The sequence below is a fragment of the Daktulosphaira vitifoliae genome, unplaced genomic scaffold, assembly GCF_025091365.1.
Source record: "Daktulosphaira vitifoliae isolate Bord-2020 unplaced genomic scaffold, ASM2509136v1 Scaffold_2, whole genome shotgun sequence".
Taxonomy (NCBI): domain Eukaryota; kingdom Metazoa; phylum Arthropoda; class Insecta; order Hemiptera; family Phylloxeridae; genus Daktulosphaira; species Daktulosphaira vitifoliae.
The window spans coordinates 30,773,205-30,797,938 of NW_026099573.1; the positions used below are offsets into that span (position 1 = coordinate 30,773,205).

The 24,734-nt window shown below is 26.5% G+C and overlaps 3 protein-coding genes across 3 annotated transcripts in view; 1 reads left to right on the forward strand and 2 right to left on the reverse strand.

Annotated features, from left to right (window-relative positions):
* Positions 1 to 3,167, forward strand: part of LOC126899216 (uncharacterized) — a 5,050-nt gene extending 1,883 nt beyond the window's left edge. The window contains exon 2 of the mRNA XM_050673821.1: positions 2,077 to 3,167. Within this exon, the coding sequence (XP_050529778.1) occupies positions 2,106 to 2,873 (768 nt within the window). The 5' untranslated portion in view covers positions 2,077 to 2,105 and the 3' untranslated portion in view covers positions 2,874 to 3,167. The remainder of the gene's footprint in view (positions 1 to 2,076) is intronic.
* A 5,170-nt stretch (positions 3,168 to 8,337) lies between these two features.
* LOC126898119 (uncharacterized) lies at positions 8,338 to 11,515 on the reverse strand. Its single transcript, XM_050672068.1, has 4 exons — positions 11,420 to 11,515; positions 9,774 to 9,907; positions 9,433 to 9,532; positions 8,338 to 9,261 (listed from the first exon to the last, which is right to left on the reverse strand). The coding sequence occupies exons 2-4, from the start codon at positions 9,880 to 9,882 to the stop codon at positions 9,099 to 9,101; spliced, it is 372 nt and encodes a 123-aa protein (XP_050528025.1). The 5' UTR covers positions 9,883 to 9,907; positions 11,420 to 11,515; the 3' UTR covers positions 8,338 to 9,098.
* A 10,794-nt stretch (positions 11,516 to 22,309) lies between these two features.
* Positions 22,310 to 22,990, reverse strand: LOC126898120 (craniofacial development protein 2-like). Its single transcript, XM_050672069.1, has one exon. It carries the CDS (start codon positions 22,988 to 22,990, stop codon positions 22,310 to 22,312), a length of 681 nt encoding a protein of 226 aa, XP_050528026.1.
* Positions 22,991 to 24,734: the final 1,744 nt, after the last annotated feature.

The following is a 24,734-nucleotide window of genomic DNA, read 5'->3' on the forward strand; positions in this document are numbered from 1 at the left end:
CTTCTTTCGAATGATAGCTCACAAAATAGGTATGGTAGGTAAATCAATCAATGATGTTGCAATCAAATGTCAAATCCCAACCTTAGAATCAAGACGTCTATTTATTGATTTAACATTTATATACAAACTATTAAATAATAAAATTATCTGCCCAGAGCTACTGGAACAAATTTGTTTTAAAATACCAGCTTATAATACCCGATCTCAACAATTATTTTTTACTATTCTAGGGAAAAATAATTTCATTAAATATAGCCCATTAAACCGTATGTTAATGTCTTGTAATAATATTTCCAACTTTGATTTTTTTTATGATTGTCCTAACAAATTAAAATGTGTAATAACTAATAATACTCATTCTAACACAAATATTTAATGTTATATTCATAATAATTCATTACTTCTAATTTATATTATTTTTATACTTAATATCTAATTATTGTTCACCTTAATTTTATAAATGTATCACTGTATATTGTTAATTTTTTAAAATTGTATTTATATTATTATTTACTATCTGTACTATATTGCCCTTCGAGGGTGTTATCTTATAAATAAATAAATAAAATAAATAAATTACCCTTAAAAATTGAAAAAATTTCCCTCGTTCCCCGTAAATGGGGGAAACCTCCAAAAAAATTACAAATTTAAAAATCGCTAATTTTCGAAATTTTTTCAATTTTTTTTACTAAAAACTGCCGTAACTTCTTTAAAAATGACTAAATCTATATAACTTTTTTTATAAATGTCTTTACCTATCATTTGGTATATTTTTTTTTTATAAATCTGACCCTTTACCTTCCCACAGGGGGGGATTGAAAATGATAACTTTTTCACAAAACATTAACTTTTTCAACTTAACTTTTGAAAATGTTCCGGAAGGTCTGACACTTTTATATATATCTTAAATTAAAGCTAATGTAATATACTTTAATTTGAAAAAAAAAATTGACCTCTGGACTTGTCTTCACGGCGAAAATGGCTACGGAATGCTATTTTCGTGTGAAAATTCTTGATTTTATTTTTTATATTTTTAATTTTATAATGCTATAACTTATTGAAAAGTATATGGATCAACACAATTTTTTTATGAGAAATAATATTTTTTAATAATCCCTTTTTCATTCGACACACTTTATCTTAATCAAGATATTAATAAGGAACTAGCAGATCATGTAGCTTTTGGAGTATACACCAATTTTTTTAAAATTAAACACTATCTAAAGATTTGCATCGAAGCGTTTATTTTTGATAGTGATTTTAATTACTGTCAGATATCATTATACTTGATCCAACTATACCATGGCACCACTGTGCCGCGACCCCCCTGTGCTGGGTTTTTTTATTATGACGGAAATTTCGTTTATAACATTAATTCATAATGAATAACAAATTATTTTCTGAAAAGTTTCGTATCATACCAAGTAAGTTTGCCATAAAATAACTCCTTTATAAATTTTTATAAGTTCTCTGTGAAAATCGCAATACTAAATTATTAAATATCATTTTCATATTACTTTGAATTGATATAATAGACATTATTCATATATAATACTTATTAATTATAATTAGGAATAATGAAGTTATTTTGCTTTTAGAATAATCTACCAATTTCTTAAATTAAAACATTATCTTCAGATTTTCACCGAAGCGTTTATTATGATAGTAATTTTAATCACTGTCAGATATCATCTAAATTTGTTTCAACTATGCCACTTCCACACTGTGCAGTAATTACACTGCGCCGTTGTTTATTTTTACCATAGCGCTCGTATGAATTACTTTTTGTAATATAAAAATGATACGCATATAAATTAATCGTCTATATATTCAAAAATAAACTAATATTTGTTTTCTTTAACTAAAAACAGATTACTTGATTTTAAAATTAGCCAAAAGTTATTCTTCAATTATTTTACAGTTCTCTCATAATATAAAAATTCCATGTACGTCAAAAAGTATGTTTTAATAGCTATTTTTCTTCGGCACATCTATGTTAGAGATTTTTATTCATATTTTTTTATATTTTCTTCGAAATAGTTTTAATTAGTTATACATTGTTGTTAATTGGTTTAGCTAAAATCTATACGTGTGTGCAAATTGATATGGGAAATATTACACTTGATGTCGCAAAAGAACATATACATAACCACGAGACATTGTTACCTTTGAGAATACAAGATGGTAATGTGTATACTAATGCTGATATGTCAGTCGAAAACTTTGAAGAATACTACCTAAATGACGATATTGATAATCTTGTACCTTTGGATGAACCATATAAAGGTACAATGCCTCGCTTATCATACCATACACCTGTTGTCGGAAGAAACTTACGAGAAATTACAGAATATGCTATAACAGAATATAACGATCCATACGAAGCCATAATTTGGCTGAAAAATGTTATTGAAAGCATTGGAATTACAATATTAGTGCAATATAGTATAATCACAACAATCATGATAACAAATGTATTAAAACAACACGACAAATTTAGTGTTCATTTTAAAAAGGCCAAAACTTTTTTCAATTTTCTATTAGAAAAATTTAGAGATTATCGTTTGCGTAGAGAACCGATTGATCAGATAATTTTAATTTTTAATGAATATAACCAATCTCCAAAACTGGAAGAAAACAAACAAAAATTCATTAAACTTAGCAAGAGTTTTGCCGAGCGTTTTACTTACTGTACATATTTGGTAAAGATGCCAGTAATTACAATTATAGATAAAAAATTATTTTGTAGAAGCACTAATATAACTACATTAAAAGATTTTAATACAGCTATAACATATTGTAATAACAAACAGCTAGATAAATTCTATTCTTACGTAGAATTTACTGTAAAAATTTTAAAAGGTAAACATTAAAATACTTTATAGTATTTTAATGTTATATAGTGTCTTAAAATAAAACTCTATATAGAGTGTCCAGTAGTAAGGAAACGGGTTTTTATTGTTTCATTGCTTGTAACAATTGATCTATTTCCTTACTTACTTATACCCTATAAAGTGTGTTATTGTTCATAAGGAAATACTTACCAGTATGTTTGAAATTAATTTTTTTTTCATAAATAGATCCAGAAAATACTAGTGGATTAAAATTAAAAATATATTAAGCGTTAGGTTTATTAAATATTTTTAATGATAAAATTTTAAAAAATTATAAAAGAAAATAATAAGATTTATGAATATCTAAAAACTGAACTTTCACAGTTTTTTAATAATTCTAATAAATTTATTTTTTAATAAATTATTAGGATTTTTATAAATAGAAATATAAGTTTCTAATAAAGCTAAAAAGCCTAAAATAACTATCGTAAAGAAAAAAATTATGTTTAAAGCTTAAAAAATTATTGTTTTACTAATTTATTGACACTCTTAAATATAATATTTTTTACGTTTAAAACATATAAAAATTCTTACTGAATCAATACTCTTGAATTTTTATTAAAACATTTGTATTAAATAACCTACAACGCTTTTCTTATTTTCTAATTAAAAAATATGGTAATCTAATTTTTTACAATATTAATATTATTAAATAATAAGATATAATAATTATGATCAGGTTGATTTCATAAATAAATTAAAAACCATTCAAAAAGTTTTTTTTTATTTTGCACATTTAAATTATTCCAGTCTATAATTCTTACAAAGCATTGATTTAAATAGTCCTGTATACTCTTTTTAATAGATCATGTAACCACTTTCTAAACATCGATTTTTTTAATTATTATATATATTTTGTAAAACAAACTTTATATAAACCTTTTTTTATAAAAATGTTCTTAATGTACTTATTATATACATTTTTTTTTGGTCTAATTTTAAATGTATTTTTATCACTATATTAACTAAATTGATATGTTATTTGTATCCTACGGAATATTGAAATAAATATGTTTTAAAATAATAATTAACGATTTTTAACTAATTAGATCTATTGGACTAAAGAACTATTTAAATAAAAATAACTTTTAAATATGGTATTATAATATGTTTAAAATTGTATTTAACAAAATCTATAGTTTGATTTAAATCTTTAGAGCACTATTTCAAAAACTACACTCACTATTAAAATAATCACATCTCACTGTAATTTGTAACCTATTCATTTAGCTAATTCTATGAAATTAAAAAAACATATTCTAGTAACACATAATATTTTTATACCATCACTAAACTTGTATCTAATTAGAAAAAAATGTAACTTTGGAATATTTTTTAGCTTTAATGCAAAGCTAAGAAAGTATTAAGTTTAACTATGATGTATTTTCTTTTACGTCGAAATAGTGATTTCCACCATTTACGATGAACGAGGGAAAAATTATCAATTTTTAAGGGCAACGTCTTCAACTAATACGATTTGTGATTTTTTGACGTATCGGTGAAAGAAATCGGTCCGGTGAGAGCTGAGAAGAAGTAGCAACAGACATGAAAAAAAATCACATCATAATAAAATTAATACCTTCTCAGCTTCGCATCGAAGCTAAAAATGTATTTAACAAAAAATACCAAAAATTAACGTTAATTTGTTATTAAATAAAATAAAAAATTAAGTTATGTAAAATCGAATTACCTCTGTTAATGTAAAAAGTTAACTTGATTTTAACTTATTTACTAGTTTATGCCTAGCCTTGATAATTAAAAAGTTTTTATTATTGCATAACCGAAAACAAAAATATTGTGTGCTTAAAAGACATAATTTTTTTATGGGGTAGTATCAAATATTTAAACATTGTTTAAATAAATTGGATAATGATTACAGCTTTAATGCATAAAATTAATACCATAATATATTTATTCAAAAATAATATTTAGTGAAGTATAACCATTCTCATCAAGTCTAACAAAGGTATGCGGTTTTGCGGTTATGTATATTACAGTTAACACGAATTTCTTTAATATATATCAATATGTAACTTGAACAGAAATATTAACCGCATAATTTCTACTAAAATCGTTGAGCGTATTGCCTAAAAAATGATTTTACTAATCGCTTCCTATGTTTATGATAATCTTCAATGACTTAAGTTTTACTAGTTGTTTTCTTTTTTTAATATTGTAAAATTTACGAATAATTATACAATTTTACAAGGAAGTATAATAAATCACTGGTGTTACGAAATAATGCAATTTGGAAAAATTTATAATAAAAGCTAAAAGTAACTTTTTCATAAGATAGTAAATAGTATTAACCAGAAAAATGTTGTTTGGTACATTTTGTTCACTCTTACATCATCTTACTTTATAACAACATTTTACTTTAAAAGTTTCCTTATATTAAATATTGTTAACAATATTTTAGTACTGAACTTTGTATATTAGACATCCTATTAGTATAATAATAATTTTTTTAGCAAATGGAATATCCGGTCAACACACCTAATTATTAAAAGAATTATTCGACAAAAATTAGTTATTTTTTATTAAATAACCGCTTAAACAAAGAGATAAAATTTGTGTATCTGCTACTATTGAACTACACGCGCAATATATAAATATTTTCTAAAACTACGAGTTTTTCAAATTTTTGGGCATCAAAACTTTTGTATATAATAAAAAATCTAACATGATAGACTTAAAAAAAATTAACTTTAATTAGCTCATTGTATTTATTATTTTACATTGAATTTAGATACCTGTTCTAACTTGTTAGTTTGTATATTTTACTAAATAGACATTTTTGAGAAATATCCTTATTAATTGCCGTGTATTCTGATCACACTAATTACACATATAATTAGAGCGCTTTGTTGGACAGAACATTGATGCTTTATAAGTGAAGACTATGGTGTTAGTAAATTTGAGGCTATTTGTTTGCATTATCACATGAAAAGATTTTATTTTTAGCTTCGATGAGAAACTGGAAAAAAGGTATTAATTTTACTATGATGTGATCTTTTTTACGTCTGTTGCCACGTTTCTTAGTTCTCACCGAATCAATTTCTTTCAACCATACATCGAAATATCACAAATCGTATCTAGTTGAAGACATGGTTCTTAAAAACTAAAAAATTTTCCTCGTTCCTTATAAATGGAGGATATGCCAAAAAAAAAAAAATACAATTTTAAACATCGGTAAATTCTGACATTTTTAATTTTTTTTTTCTTAACATGCCTAACTTTTGAAAAATGAACGTACTAAAATAATTTTCTTTATATAAAAATCATAGGCATTTCCCTTTCAGTAATATAAATGTTTTAAACTTGACCCTTTACCTACTCATAGGGACGAATTCAAAATAGTAACATTTTCACAATAGTCAATTTTTTTCGCTTAACTTTTAACAATGTTTCGGAAATACTGCATCTTTTAAAAATATGTTAAATTAAATCATATGTTACGTACTATAAATTAAAAAAAAATTTGTCCCAAAGACTTATCTTTTACGTACATATGGCTGCCGTAATTAAAAACATGCTATTTTTTGTGTTAAAATATTAGATTTTATATTTTAACTTTAAATAGCTATAACTTTTTGAAAATGTATAGATTAACACAAATTTTTGTTTCTATATACTTTATATATACCTCTTTCATTCGACATACATTTTTTTAATCGGACAATTTTCCTTTAAACAGGGGAGTTTGAAACTTGAAAAATACATATAAAAAGTAGTAGTTTTTCAACTTTTGAAATTATTTCGGAAATTCTGAGTCTTTTAAATATATGTTAAATTAAATTTTATGTTATGTGCTATATGTTAAAAAAATAAAATCTTTCTATCTTCTATGTGCAAATGGCTGTCGAAGTAGGACAAATTTATTCATATATTACACCTATATATCATAAAACTTGTAATCAAGATATAAATAAAAAAATAGGAGTTTATTTTGCTCTTGGTAAAATTCATCAATGTCTGAAAATTATACAGGATGTTCAGTAAGTCAGGAAACAGGTTTCTATTGTTCTCATTGTTTGTAACAATGAGAACAATAGAAACCCGTTTCCTGACTTACTGAACACCCTGTATATTATAGATTTCCATCAAAGCGTTTCTTATAATAGTGATTTTAATCACTGTCAGATATCATTTATACTTATCCTAACTTTGACACGTCCACACTGTTTAAGTATAAATACGCTTACAACAACAAAACTTTCGAACTTTTCAATCGATGACTAATTACAATATTGTCACACCGTTTTATTAGACGCCTGCGAAAATCATACTCGTATAATATAATAAATTATAGATACATATCAACTTCTATTTTAATAAAATTTTATATAAAATGATTATTAATTGTACAATTTCTTGAAAAAATATTATCATTGCATATTATTGTCCCCATACGCAAAATCACGTATCCCAATTTTTTAAGATTATTCAATAGAAATAAAAGAATACACTATTTTTGTATAGAAACAATAGAAATGGGTGTTTTAAACCTACATTATCCCAAGAAATAAGAGAAATCATTTAATTCAAAAAACTCTTAAGATGTGTATCACATAATAAATATATATATATATTCCTTAAAAATAAATCTCAAATTTTGCCACGGTGTCCGTCATATGACTTAATTTCTGCTAAGATATAGAAAAATAAACAAATTTCATGTTAAAAAAATTGTAAAGAAAAAATTTAACCTCTCAAAAATTATCATCACCCCGTAAATATGATATTTTTGTAAGCCTACTAGTACTTAAATAACATAATTAGTGAAGTTAATGAGATTTTTTCGGTATAACTTTAATAACTTAATTTATTAAAAAAATAGTTCTACAGAGATATAATTACAAGAAATAATATGTCCTTATAGAATGTTTAAAACGTGTTTAAAAATTATTCGCGTCAGCACAAAAAGTCTTATAGGTATTTAATGATCAATTGGAATGGTGATTAATTTTTAAAAATCAAATCCAAAAATTAACTTAATAATTATTATAAAATATACTTTAGAAAATTCCATAAACTTTTTTCACCAGTTTCTGTTATTTGGATTAGTTAGTGTGTGCTGATTACTAATATATCGTGAAAGCTGTAATTCTCAAAGTGTAGATCAAGATTTACATGCAATGCATTCTTGAATTCTTTATTGTTTGTCTACTTGAATCTGGTCTAGACATCAATTGTTAAACATTTATATAACAGTATGAATTTAAATCCTGCGACACCATCTACTCAAATTACCTTACAAGTTTTATATATCTTAGTAGTCTATTAAAACAAATAGTTAATAAAAAGTAATTGTGATCTTCTGATATACCAGAAATTTGACAGGCTGATATCGAAGCACTTTTTATGATAACGATGTTAATCATTATCAATAAAAATTAAATTTGTACCAACTATGCCGCGATTCTATTGTGATAAGTTTTTATTATATTGTAACTTAGTGATGAAGTAATTAAAAATTAGTAGTTACCCATAATTTCTTAACATTCCAAGTTTACTTTATATAACAAACTTATGCATAGTGAGTTATAATGGTATATGAAATGAAATGTCCCAAATCAAATAATATTGTTAGGGCTTTCTTAATTGTAGCTGTAAAGCTCATATATGTACATATGTAAATGTATAAATGCATTATGTATATTTTTTATTTTTAAATCTATATACAAGACTTATTTTATAATATTTAAATTGTTCCAGTAAAAGGTGTGCCAAGTATTTGGGTAATAATATACAACATAAGGCAAATCAATATAAATAGCTATTAAAGGTTTTCGTAATGTAATGAATTATGACCTGTTCTTCTTTATTAACATTTATCCGCCTAGGTTTAAAGATTTTAAATTTATTTTTTGTGAAATGAGAAGTAGTCACTTTTATCGCTATGAAAATTATAATTTATCCCGATCAAAGACTTAGAATAACTCAGTAAGTAATAACTCAGTTACTATTGTTTCATCGTTCATAACTTTTAGAACGCTTGTATGTAATTATATTGAACATTTTTATTTCAGTTTTATTATTAAATATTTTAAATGAAATTAATATATTCAGATCATTACAATTAATTACTCAGTTTAAAAAAACTGTAAATAATATTCATCAAATAAAGGAACCATGGATGATGTAATTCATCAGCGGGTGTACCATTATTGTTGTTTCAGGTAAGTAATAAAGTTTTTGCGTTCATTTGCCCCATTTTTGAAAAAATCCCATCCTTTGACACTTGCAATTACCACCCCATAAATTACATCTACATGATCCATTGTTGCAACAACTTTTTCGTCGATGATCACAATTTCCACCTCTAGGAACGCATGATTTAAGATATTTGAAAACTGATGGTTTCCTAAATGTAATAATAAACAAAAGCTTCTTATTTAATTGGTTATTTGAAGAATTTAATATTAATTTAATTAATTTTAGAATTGTACAATTGAAAAAAAATATTTTACGTGAGATAATTTTTATATTATGGAAAATATTATAACAAAAATTGACTAAGTGAGTTTATAGTTACCTTTTTTGTAATGAGGGATAAAACGCTAAGTCATCATCGTATCCTATTTCCTTTGCAAGGTAATCGCCTACTACATACATAAACTCATCATTGTCAGGAACTAAAAATGTATATATTTATATAATTTTGTTATTATATAATTTATAAAAATTAATTCTACTTATATNACCCCACTCTGCCGCCACCCCACTGTGCTGGGTATTTTTATTAATATTTTCAACATAAATCTCTACAGATCAATATTATTGTTAATTCTATTATTAATTATTATTATTCATTAGATTGGATTAATTAATATTGTTTTATACGATTGATAAAAATTTTAAATTTAAATGTCTTACCTTCTATAATGTTGTCAGAATAATCGTTTAAAGGAGATGCCATCAATAAATTATTGAGTAGTAAAAGAGAAGCGTTTATCAACACTATTATGACTTTCCACAACTTCATATCACCAATTAATTGTAGTGAAATTCTAATAAAATCATACGAGGAAAGTTATTTGTTACTTCATAATGATGTAAATATTATTAAATATTATTATATAAAAATAAATTATAAATATTAATTTCTATGTTTCAAATTTTATAAAGTCAATAAATATGTGTTCATATTAGTATTCAATTAAATTCTCTTATAGGTCAATAATTCCTAATATAACATATTGTGTCATACAAAATTAAGTTAAAAATAAATGAAATAAATTTGCAAATAATATAATAGAACTTTCATAAAAGTTTTAAACGATTTTCTCAAAAATGTATTATTGAAATTTGATAACTTGGTGTACCTAGCATTGGCTTCTTCGGAATTAATTATTAAACCCTTATAAAAAAATTTTTTATAAGTTAAGCTATATAAATGAACCATCATTAAAGCGATACAAAATTTTAAAAGTTATAGCTTTCTTTTTTATATTTTTAAATTCAAATTTAGTTTATGTACTGAATTAAAATGAATATATTTTTAACTGACAAATAACTGTTTAGATTACAAAAATGTGTCAAATAAGAAATAAGAAATGATTTATTTAGTGACATATTAGGATGGGATTATTATTAATTAAGAGCATCAGAATAATTTAGCTCATGGTCGTTGAAAAACTAAATACGTCATTGGAAATAAATAGTAGATTTTACTTTCGATGTCCAATTTGAGGAAAAAATAATTTGTTTTATGTTTTTTAATCTAATTATTCAAAAACACTGATCCAGGCATTTAAAATCAAAATGTACATAACAATTTAATACTATTTTGTCTATATTTTCTCAAATGGAAATTCAGAGTCAAATTACATATTCTTAATTTGGTCCGTCTCGTTGTGAAATTTTAAAAAAGAAGATACTAAGTATCAGTAAATATACTGTATCCGTGAAAAAACTAAAAATATTTATAACATAAAATTATAAGAAAATAAAGTGCATAATATTATGACTAAGTACTTAAATGACAAATTAATGTGCATCGAACGTGTAAAAGTATCTAATCATATTTATGACAATAACATGCAATATATAATATATTCCTATTATTATCGCCAGCGTTTAACTACATATTACTCAATGAATAACTAAAGGTAGTATAAAATAAAATCCACTCACTCCACATAATAATATTTTATTTTATTTTATAGTTCTAATTCAATAAAAAAAAATTGGGAGGCGTACCCTATTCTTACACCCTGATTACGCGTCTGGTATTATCTGTAACTTGTCTTCAAAGAGGCTGAGGACTTGATAACCATTTGAAAAACAACCAATTTTTGTATTTAATGTTTATTAACAGGAAAAGTATACCGTCCTTTTCGGAATATAAGTATTTCGTTATTTACACAAGAGAACATTAAAAATTAATTTAAACAAATAAAAATGTATTAATTATCTGATAAACAGTATAAAAAGTGTTAAGTAATTTTCTTCTTTATTATTATCTTTTTAATGATAATTAAAAATATTATTTCGCAAAATACATTTAAAAAAATACTTACCTAATTGATTTTAATCAGTCGTAGAGTTTACAAATATGTACTTGATGCACAATGTTTCAAGTGTCTTAACAGTGGAGATTCATCCTTTATATATAAGTTTTGGAAGGTAATATAGTAAAGGGTGGTAAAATCTCCCGACAGCTCTACATGGACTTGAGCGCAGACTCTCTTTAGTAAATAAGATAAGAACAACTTTTAGTACCCAGTCAAGAGGGATAACTGAATTACATGAATCTTAAATATTAATTTTATTTAACGTCAAAGTTAAAAGTCATGACTTTATATTTTATTTTAATTTCAAAAAATTTACAGTACTGAAGATTCGTTAGTAACTTATAAAGATTTCCTATAGACAATGCTGTTAAAATCAAATTTACCTTAGTATAACTGTCACTCATTTCTAATTTTTGGCTCATAGAGTACAGTTGTAAAATACACCCAATTCGATTTAAAATCAATTTTAGGATCCGTTATTGATTTCAAAAATGTTTTTTGGATGATACTAGATTAATTTAATGCATTATATGGAATAAAACTAATTTTATGAGAGTAAAATACTTTCATAAAAAAATTATGTTTCTAAACTTATTGGACCCCTGATTTATTTATATAAAACCGTATAAATAATAGAGACTCGATTTGATTTACTATTTCATGACTTTTTTATTGTTTTATTTTCTATTAATTTAACTCATATATTGATTGAAAATAAGTTTAAAATAATAACTTATGCTTAAATTTAAAAATTAGGATTTGATATAATTGTTAAATATTTAAAACTTAATGAATTTTAGTATTATTATATCTTGTAGTATTATCTTCATATTTAACTACAATTAAAAAGTTTTAGTATTTTTTATAATAATTAGTCATTCATATTATTTTTATTGTATTAAGTTTTAAAATCATTTTTTTATTAATTAGTAGAAAAAATTTTTGTAGGTATATCTTTGTATATCTTTACCCCTTGTAGTTTTATAAAACAAGCAACTAAATAATCATATATATGATTACTTTTTGTCAGTAATATTTAGGTGCTTACTTCATTACGATTATATTCAATTTTTGAAAATTTGATGACCATAATGTTTTAAACAAAATATTTTATTCATATTTTCCTATAATGATTTATACCTTAGTAAATTATTACATTATAATATTTTCATTAGGAAATATGATAACTAAATGTTCTAGTATAAATATATCATAAAATTGTTGTTTTTTTAATTTTATTAAATAAATTGTAGTAAAACTTTTACAATATTAGTAAAAACCAATTTAAAAACTAACATTTATACAATACAAATTCATAAAATTATTAAAATATCAGTATCAGCAAGTCACACCAATAGTATAATTACGGTTTCGATATTATATAGGTGTCCTACGAGATTTGACAAATCTATATACTTTCTTAATGGAGATTTGTCAAAATCTCGTGGACAATCTGTATCGAAGGGTTAAAAATCATGAAAAGGGATTGGTAGTTTTACTACGGACGTCTCCGTCACGTGTATACATAGGGTAAATCATAAATCATGATAATATTATTTTGTGTATGTTATAACTGCCTTTAGAAATATAATTATTTGTAATCAAGACTACCCTTTAACAGCCTTTAAGTTTGAAATATTGGGCTGTTGAGTCTGATACTCCGTCAGAGAACAGCCAGGAAACTCGTTTTGACGTTAAAAGTTTATTATCTAATTACGTGTACGTACTAGTGACGTCTGCAAAGCTCAGCAGGCCTATTAAAAAATGTACAAATTTAATGTTTGATATATGTCAATAAAATAAAAATTATTTTTAATGATTTTATTATATCAATTTTAAATATAATAAGGTACCATATCGTATATATATATATAAACGTTCCTATTAAAAGATGGCCCTATGAATTGATAAATAAAGAAAAGAAGGGCGTGGTCATTATAGTGTCGTAATATATTCGTCACTACCTTCTTCTTCTGCAGTATTAAAACCATGTTTCTCTATCCTTCCTCTTCAACTTTTGGTAAGAATTACGTCCTTGACCTTTTATTATCTGACTTATGTATTGCAATCTTGGTCTTCCTCCATTATTTTTCCATCGATTATTTCTTCTTAGATTAATAATAGCAATCCACCGTGTCTTAAAGTATGACCTATTAATTAATTTCGTCTTTTCTGTTTACTCTTCCATAATTTCCTCTCAGATATCCTTTCTAAAACTTCTTCATTAGTAATTCTATCAGTTCAACTTATCTTTTCCAGCATCCAGTAGCACCACATTTCTAATGCCTCTATTTTTCTCATTTCTTCTCTTGCAATAGTCATTGTTTCACATTTATATAACTTGATTCTCCAGATGTACGTTTTTAATAGATTCTTTCTAATATTAAGGTCAATGTTTTTTTAAGTAAAAAGACTTCTTTTCTTATTAAAGGTCACACGATTCAGTCATAAATCTATTATTATACACTTTTAATAATAACACTTTTTATCGAGAAGAAATTTATAAATTATATTTGTTATTTTTTTTCTTGTCTTAATAATTAAACGTATTATGGTAACCTTAATCTCAAATGCAAAAAACAATAATAATGTTATATAAAATGTCAAAATTATTTGTATACTATTCATCTTTAATAATTTATATATTTTATGCTTACTTATTTATAAACCATAACATTGTAAGAATGAGACAATGATGATTTTTGGGGATACAAAATATTAAAAAAAACTGTGAAAACTCTTATAGTCTGGTATGTTCTAATTGCGTACTCAAAATCGCTACATAAAAATTGTAATCATCATTGTCGGTATTCTTACGTGTTAAATCTTTATACCGCTGATTGGGCTTATAACATTGATACAGTAAACACTTTTGGAATTCACGTCCACTTGCCATTATATTAATGTCATAATACAAATTTTATTTACTTCATTAGTAGTTAACTTAAAATTTGGTGTTCAAGTTGCCTCAATTTCACAATTACACTTAATAGAACAAAACGTTTCAACTAATAAGCAAATTCCTATACAAATTAAAGATATTAATAATATTTTTGATTTGGTCAATCTAACTAAAATTAACAATCGCTTTTCTAGAAAACAAATTGATTTATAAATTATTGATACCTATATGCGACAAAGTTAAGTATAAATTATTTTAAACAATTCTTTTACCCATTTATATCGCTTAACATCAATATTTGTTTTAATCCAAACAACGTATCAATTTAAAGCCATTTTCACCGATAATGTCTTCATTCTATTTTCAGGAAAAGATCTGGCGATTTTTATATTAATAAATTTCTCACCATTTGAGAATTTCCAATTCTCCAATATTAGGTTATAAAACCGAAAATTCCTAATGAACTGTGAGACACTTATTTATCTTACTCCTGAAATATGTAATATCAAACACATTTCTTCAAAATTCGAAAACATTTTTAAATTACAGGCACATAACGCGTGGATTTATATGACACCCGATTCCATTAAAATAACTATAATATGTAGCAAAAAATACGGAAAAGAACAGGTATTTCATCGCTAAACGCAGGGTGTCTAGTTCATACACCAAACAACATTTTACCCACTGTAGCGTTACGATACAGCTTTATTGCCGTTTTTCAGTTGCAAGAAAGTCCGTCGGACAGCGTTGTTTGTTAACTTTCATTCAAAAGAATATAATATAATGTACTTTTTATTTTATAAGATAGATAGTAATGCTCGTAAACCTTTTTATGTAACATATCAGTCCTAACGGGGACTCGAAATTTAAATAAGATATAAAAATACACATTTATTTATTACAAAATATTAAAAAATAAAATTATCAGTTAACAATTAATCTACGCTACATCCTCTACGCTCACATCAGCTGTCCTCATATCGCATTCAATAGCTCTGAGACGAGCTAGATAGAAGCATCCGTCAACGGGAAATAACCAACAATGCAACTCTACCTCAAACATTGCGTGAAAAATGGGCCTAAATTTCTCTTTCCACAATTGAAAAGCTGATTGAGTTCATGCTAGCATAATGTCAAGTAGTCATCAGGTCTAAGAACAACGATACCAAATATTAAACTTTCAGTCACTATCTTCTGTGTTTTTGCTTTTTTTTTGTTAATTATTTTTTAAGAAAATAATTATTTTTGTCAAAATAATAATGAGCGCGGTTAACTCCATTAAAGCTAATTTCCTATGTTTATACTAACGTTTTTGTTTCTTCTTGCTTTTTTCACGTTTAGTCACAATTTAGTGTCATAAGACGTATTGCTCTAGGATTGCCATTCGTCCCGGTTTTGTTGGTACACTACCGGTTTTTAAGCAAGTGTCCCGAGAAAGTGTTCGGGACAATAATTTGTCCTGTTTTTGAAATTTTACTTAATAAAATAGCGATTTTCGATTTGGAAAAAAAATTTAGGTCTTACACATTATAAAAAGCATGATTGTTTTGCGATAATCATAGTGTCGCGGTCGCATCGCATTTTCGGTGTTACCGCCGGATGGCGATCGCGGCGCCATCTTCCTCTTCAAGTCCGACAAGTCGCGCTATGCGGGGTGGCTGACGGGTGGTGCGAACCAGTCGCTCGGGTGCTGGACAAAAAAAATGATATAGACTGATTGTAATTTTCCAATTATCGTTTGAACTGTCACGTTGAACCATTTTGTTAAGCAACGGAAGATATTCCAAAATATTGTCTTTTATTGAAAATAATATTAATACTGTTGTTAATAAAAATACCTAGTGTTTACTGATAAATTGTTACATTTATTACCCTAATTACATAAATAGGTACTTTATTTTTAGACATTTTATGCATACGGGGCAAACCAAAAATTTACTATCGCGATAACGGATAATCATAATCTTAATAGTTTTTATAAAAACCACTGTGTTATTACGATAATAATCAATATTACTTGTAGTATAGCAGTTGACTTCTACAGTTTGGTGTCGTTGTAATCGTCAGATTATTCTAAAAATTTTATATTTTCTACTGTTTTTCTCGTGACGATTTTTTTATTTACATTTATCGTGTCACCAACTCGGTGTGGAAAACGACTTTGTAGATTTACAGTAAAATTACAAATTGAATTTACATTTTTGAAAATGTTCGTAATGACAACGATTTTGATGTATATTGTACAATTTGCTCAAGTTCATTTTCGGTTAGTCATGGAGGTCGGACAGATATAACCGATCATTTGAGAAGAAAGAAACATAAAACGGCAAAACAAGCGGCTGCATCCAATTCAGTCAGCAATTATTTTACGCTTATTAAAATAGATGATCACACACTAAAACTTGCAGCAAAAGAGGTAACTTTTGTATATCATACAATTTCGCATTCTCAGATTCAATGATTTAATTCAGATTTAATTCAATGACGTGTACATCTACGTTGATTCGTAAACTATTTGACGAAAAAAATTCTCAGCTGCTCGAACTAAGACTAAAGAAATTGCTGTAAATGTGATTGCTCCTTTTACTGTTCAGTCAACGATAGTCGATTTAACAAAAGTAAATTTGCGTCTATTTTAGTTGATGCTTTTAGTACATTATTTTTCAACTACTCTTGGAGTGAAAATTAATATTTTAGAGTTTTCTAATTTGCCTGAAGAAACTGCTGATGTAATTCATAACCAGATCATGAAAGTTTTAAATAATTTTAATTTAAAAGAAAAAATCATAAGTTATTCTGCCGACAACAAAAATACCAATATTAGCGGTCTTCAAAGAAAAAATAATTATTTTACAAAATTAAAAGAAGTACTGAAAAGAGATATTTTAGGAATGGGTTGTTACGCGAATATTATTAACAATAGTATTCAGTGTGCTTCAGATTCCTTACCAATTGATATTGAGAGTGTAGTATGTAAAATTATTGGTTTTTCTCATATACAGTTCGTGTTGAAAATCTAAAAGAATTTTGCGATTTTGCCGACGTTCTGTACAATAACTTATTCTCTCATTCAAAAACAAAGTGGCTTTCTCTTTCTTCTGCTATGGAACGCATCATATCAATTTTTAAAGGTGTGAAATCATGTTTTTTGTCTCAAAAAAATTGTCCTAATTCTCTTAAAATTTTTTTTAAAAATGAAAGTGCTATATTATGGCTTAAGTTTTTCATTAGTTTAACTTCATTTAAGTAGTTCATTGAACTCGTATATAAAGAAAGTTGAAAGTTAAAAACTATCAGCTATCGAATTGGTGATTAATATGGAAGATCTTATAGAGAAAATTGAAAATAAAAAAAAGGATAGATTTCTCACGGTAGAAATTGAAAATCTCGTAGTAAAACTTGAAGAAAAAGGACTTATAAATAGAACTAATTTTGAAAATAAATGTCATCACATTTATGAAATTTGTTATAACTATCTAAAAAAATGGAACAAATTAAATCAACATGTTATTAATTTGAAATTAATGTTATGGATAACATTAACTCCAAGGACAATAGTAACATGGGAAAATTTCGAAAAATCTGTAATATTTATAAAAGACATGATGCCAATAATGTAACTTTTGATGAAGAAATATTTTTTGAACAATTTAAAATGTTTAAAAAAATTTTTTATCAATAAAATGACGAGCGGCATTATCAAGAAATAGAAAATAAATAGATATATATTTTTTAAATATTCTCTGATAGCAATCATGCATTTCCTGAGATGTTAAAAATTGTTAAATTTAGTTTTGTTTTGCCGGGTTCAAATGCAGCTGTGGAACGTGTATAATCATTGATGAACAGTACATGGAATAATATCAAGGAACAAACTTTATATTAGAACAGTGGAAGCCTCTCTTTTTATAAAAACGTGATTCAATAATGTATCTTGTGAAGAATTTTATGACCAAATTTTGGAAAACAAATCTTTATTAAAATAATTTTATGTATCAGCGGAATATAACAACCCAACCCAACCCAAATCCACAATGATAAATATATTATGTATAATATTAATTATATTATACAATAAAATTATTTTTTTTAATTTATAAATGAGTATAATTTTATTCGGGGCAGTGACGGTGCTACTATACATATAAGTATTTTTTTTACTTAAAAGAAAATTAACAAAAATGATGCTTAAGTCGCTTTTTTAATCTTTTACACTAAAACCTTTATATCCAGTAAATATTCTATACGTTTTACTTTATTATCTACAATATTTTGCGTAAATAACAAAATCTATGTAAGCTATTTAATGATCCTATTAGTAAGATATTGAATTCCTAGGGACTTTTATCCCAAACAATTACCTACATTGTGCCTAAAAGTACAAATTTTACTATATAAGTGTAAAAATAACCCATTATCTGTTCATTCACTTTTTGGTGTTTTTATGGTGCTTTTCATCATCTACTACTATGTTTTTTGGCCATTATTGTGCATTTTTAGCAGTTATTTAATTGTAAATATAATTTTTAAATTGTCTTAACCCTTCAATTCATTAATTTATTTTTAATAATCTATATTACTGATAAATTTCACAAAGTATTTTCATAAATAAAATTAAAAAGAATATATATATGGTACTTGTTTTATTGAAGGGTAAAATTACGTTAATGATTACATTTGTTGTTTACCATCATCACTAATCTTCACTATTCAGTTCGAAATGTACATATTTATTTTTATTAATTTTAGTCGTAAAACTTTTATACAATGCATCTTCCATTAAGCATAAATAATGTTGAAGATAGCGTTAAGTAGTTGAAAGCGCAAAATGTTTCTCAATTTAATATATTGGCAGACATTTTGTACGAATCAAGAAATTTTACGGTGTCTGAGAAAGGCATTAAATATGAAAATGCAATAAAAAGTCCCGTATCGCTAGATATGATAAGAAATGATTGTGAAATTTATAAATCTGAGATACATTCAGTCAAATAAAATTTATTGTTTGGACAAAAAAATTATTTGAAGTTTAATTTTTTTTTTATTCAGTATTATCGCATAATGTAAACAATGAATTTATGCACAACTGAGGATTGCATAAGTGATATGGCGTATGACCAAGATAGTTTTACGATAAAATATATCATAGATCAAATATCCATTAATCAGAATAGTATGTATTATTTAATTTTTAATTTTCCATCACAGTTCAAATGTCATTAAATGGTTCATTTAAAAAAACTTACGTATAAAGTATTTCTTTTATTTTTAATTTTTTAAATTTTGAAATAATTATTGATTAATAAATGTAATTTTTTCTATAACTTTATAATAAATGATTGATGAATACCTGGACGTTTTTTTTTTTCATTACTTTGTTAAAATAAATTTTACTTTTATCTCTGGTTACTCTAATAATAAATTAATCATATTAAATAATGAAAAGAAAAAGTTAATATTATGTTTTACTAGATGACTTACAAAGATATAACTTACTGAATATTTGGGGTTATCTTTTGAATAGTATTTATGCTATTATTTGTGTAAAGTTTTTAGAAAATGATTATATAAAACAACTGTTTTCATACATATAATATAAATAATATTATATTTATATGCATATTAAGATATATATGGACAGTTTAAAAAATAAATTGAACCAAGAAGCTGAAGTTATTTAAAACTCAGCGATCTCAAAGAAAAAAAAAATGAAATATTAGCTATGAAAAATGTTAATACATGAAATGGTACGATAGTAGTTGCCCAACTCATAAACAACTACCATGTATTCATATCAAGAATAAAATTAACAGATGAAGAAATTATTGAATACATTAACAGTGATAAAAAAATATTCTTAAAATATAATGGCAAAATCGGAAATGCTTACACATTTGATTTTCAATAAATTAAATATTACTATATATTTTATTAAAATATTTATGATTAGTATATTATATAAAGAATGTATACACAGACTAAAATAAATAATAATATTTACTGTTGAATAATTTAATTATATAATAAAAAATAATCATTCTATAAACAATTTTATGGTGTGATTTTATCTTATATAATAGAACAAGGAAAAAAACGCTTTTCTGGAAAAATTACTTAGCGTGCTCGGATTTTCAAAATTTTTTTTTCAACGGAAGTACTCGGTCACCAGACTCCGGGAAAATTTTTGCCGCTCGCCCGCGATAATTTTAAAATATCGACCGTTTTCGAGAAAAACGATCGCTGACGCCAGCGTTTTACGACTTAAGGTTTGAAATTTTCATCAGACCTGCCCAATGACATTCCTGAGATATAATAAAAAATCAATTCTTGCGATACTTTACGACATGAAAACGATTTTTTTACGATTCGTAATCATACCACAGCGTTTTGTACGTGCCGAGGAAGCGTCAAAAATCCAAAAATCCGAGATCCCACTAAAACTCTGCCGCTATGAGCTTTTGTAATTCTACAAATTTTAACGAAAAATAATGATTTTTCTGTATGCCAATAACACATGTATGCGTCATATTCTTCTTCTTAATGTGTCGATCCGTTACAGATGTTGGCGATCATCATTGATATACTAGTTTTATTAGTTCCGCTCTGGAATAGTTCTACTGAACTTTCGTCGAATCATGTTCTGAGGTTGGCTAGCCACGATGTTCATCTTCTTCCAGGCGATCTTTTGCTATTAATTTTCCCTTGTATGATACATTGGAGAAGATCATATCTGCGCTTGTTTCACATAATATGTCCTAAGTACTGGAGTGTTCTGCATTTAACTGTTACCATTAATTATTTTTCCTTTCCCATTCTACGCAATACTTCAATATTAGTCATTTTCTCAGTCCATGGTACTATCAAAATTCTTCTGTATAACCATAGTTCAAATGCTTCTAAACTTATTCGAGGTGGCTTTGGATAGAGTCCAGGTTTCTGCACCATATAAAAGTGTTGAGGACACGTAGCATCTCAGTATTCGCATTTTTAACTGCAGAGATAGGTTGTGGTTCTTGAATGACGAACTCATTGAATTAAATACATTTATGGCTTTTCCAATACGACTCTTTATTTCTTCTGCGTTGTCCCATTGTTCGTTAAAGACAGTACCAAGATATTGGTATTTATGTACTCTCTCTATATTCTGGTTTAATTTATGCTTAAGTGAACTACTCCTATGATGTCTTCCTTGCTTATAATCATGAATTTAGTTTTGTTTGTATTTATATCCAGTCCGTATATCATGCTAGACTCTGTTATTTTATCCATAAGTAATTGAAGGCCCTCAACAGTGTCCGCAAAAACTATGGTGTCGTCGGCAAAACGTAAGTTGTTTAATCTTGTGCCGTTTATGGATATTCCTTCTTCTATCTCATTTAGAGCTTCTCTAAAGATATATTCAGAGTAAAGATTAAACAAGATCGGTGACAGAATACAACCCTGTCTCACTCCACGTCGAATTTCAATCGAATCGGATGTTTCACTTTCCATTTTGAGAACCGCTGTTTGTTTTTAATATAAGTTGGCCATTATTCTAAGGCCTTTTTCATCTATTCCTATTTCTTCTAAAATTCTAGTCATTATATCATGTCTAACACGATCGAAAGCCTTCTGGTAATCAACTAGACAGACAAATACACTAAAAGTTACATCTCTGCATCTTTGGAAGAGGATCTGTACACTGAACAGTGCCTCTCTTGTGCCTATCGCATTCAAAAACCCAAACTGATTAGGTGCTGTTTGGTCTTCACATAGGCTATATATTCTCTTATGAATAATCTTTAAAAACAATTTCAGGAGATGGTTCATCAGGCTGGTCGTTCTATAATCCCCACATGTGTTTGCGCTCGATTTTTTAAGGTAAGGCAATAAAGTTGGATTTTATCCAAACCTCAGGAATTATACTTGATTTATAAACTGAATTGAATACTACTGTGATCCATCTAATTTTCTCATCATCCAGTAATCTGATGAGTTCGGAATGTATTTGATCAGGACTGATCAGATGCTTTGCCTTCTTTAAGTTGTTTAATAGCTGATTTCACCTCATCTAATAATATGTCTGGACCCGTTAGGCCAAATGGTCCAACGCTCACCAATCTCTTTCCTGCTCCCAATTTTGCATTAAAATTCCCTATAACGATTGTTAAGTCTTGTTTTTTCAATTTATTCAAAACTTCATTAATGCTTTGATAGAATTCTTCTATCTCATTCTTCTCCTTGTCTGCCGTTGGAGCGTACACCTGAATGATGTTAACATCTACTGGAGTAGCTAATAGCTGTACGAGTATAACTCTTGAAGAGATGGGTATGAAGTTCTTTATTGATTTAGCTATTTTATCTGCCAGGATGATACCTACTCCATATTCATGTGTTCTAGTTGTTGAACCTGAGTAAAGTACTTTGTGGTTTTCTATATTTATGTTGCCTGAATCTGGCCATCTCATTTCGCTGATACCGAGGATTGAAATGTTCATCCTATCCATTTCTTTAATGACATTGCGTATTTTTCCTGCCTGGTATATTGTTCTTACATTCCATGATCCAATTCTTACTTTCTCCTGCTTCTTAATCCTACAACAAACATCAGTACTTCTATATGCAACCGTTCCTCCCGGAGATCCGAATGAGGAACTTACTCCGGATAATAATTTAATCGCACTCGTAGTCATGATGATATATACTAGGACTTATCCATTCTGGATCTTTAATGAGTTGGTTTATCCGAAAATTCTTCCTAATTCCTATGCCATTGACCACGCTCTGCAGTTCATACGCCTTTAGAGCCGGTTTCCCAACTCCAGGACAAAAGAGTGCCCTTTTCATGTCGGCTCCTCCACCCACAGCTGTTGGCTGACATAAGATAGATCGCTTATGCCGGCGATCGTTCGGCCTCCTTAGTCGACTTCTACGACAGGCGTGGAGTTACCGTGGATAAATTCTACTGCCATGCCGTAAATAATTAATAAATAAAAAATTTTATTATTTAAGCAATGCCATTTCTTTATCTATTCTCTACATATTTTTCTAAACTAGCAAAATTTTATTGGAATAATTGGAACTGTAGCAATTTTACTTTAAACTTAGACACCCGTTATGTTTTTGCTCCTGAATCTATGTGGCGTATATTTGCCTTTAAAATGCATGATAGTAATCATATTATTCATCGATTACCGATTCATTTACTAGGTTTGCAAATAGTTACATTCCGAGAAGGACAGTGAAATAAACTTACATAACTAGAAGCATTTTTTAAACTAAATGCATCACGATCAAATGATAATAACGCATTGTTTTATTTTGATTTACCAACAACACATTTATTCTGTAAATAACCAATAGGAACTCAGAAAAAGATACTTTAAAATATTATTGGTAGAATGTACAAAGTTTTGCCACAAGAACAAGAAAGATTTGCCTTGCGAATTCTATTACTACATCGATCAAATCCTACATCATTTGAAGATCTCAGAACTGTTGATGGGAACCTGAAACCATCATTTGTCGAAGCTGCTAAAACTTTAGGATTACTAGAAGACAATAGATTATTGTCAAACAATGGCTGAATTAGCATTGAGCTCAATGCCTGTACAAATTAGAAATATGTTTGCATATATTTTAGCATATAATGGCCAACAGATGCATTAGATATATTTGAAGAATTTTATTTTGAAATTATGTAATCTATAATATAAATATACAAATTTAAAAAATTATGTAATTAAGTAGTTTTAAAAATAAACACTTTTTTTAAAGTTTTAGATGCAACATTTTAAGGATTTTTGCTAATATCTCATAAATATTACAGCTACCATGAGAGTGTTAAGGCAATGAATAATCATTCCATTGAGGATTTTAAATTTAGGTCCGCGTACTGGTCAAGAGATTCTTATGATAAAATATGAACAACATATGAAATAATTACGTTTATAATATTTATATTACATTAAATGTTTTCTTTTTAATTATTACACAATATTAGATGATTATTTGCCAGACTTACATGATATTTTTGGATATTAAAATTAATTATGATACAAATATTTTTATTTAAGTAACCTAAATACAGTAACATCATCAAGAGTGAACACTACTATTTTTTTTTATCTAAACAATTTAGACAAAGTTTCAAGTAGAGTTTAGCTGTAATATAATTGACTTCATTTACTGATAGGTTACTCTACCCTTTTTGTACAGATTGTATTAAGTAAAAGTTTTTAAAATAAAAACACGTATAATTCATTAGTGTTCAAGTAAAAGGGTATAACTATATTGTAACTTTCGAAGAAATTAATATAAAACTTATAGTTTACTTTTTTAAAAATTCTTAGTCATATGATATTTTTAACATTCAATATTCACACGTAAAAAATATGATTAAATGTAAGTTGTAAGCTTTAAATTAAATTTTCCAGA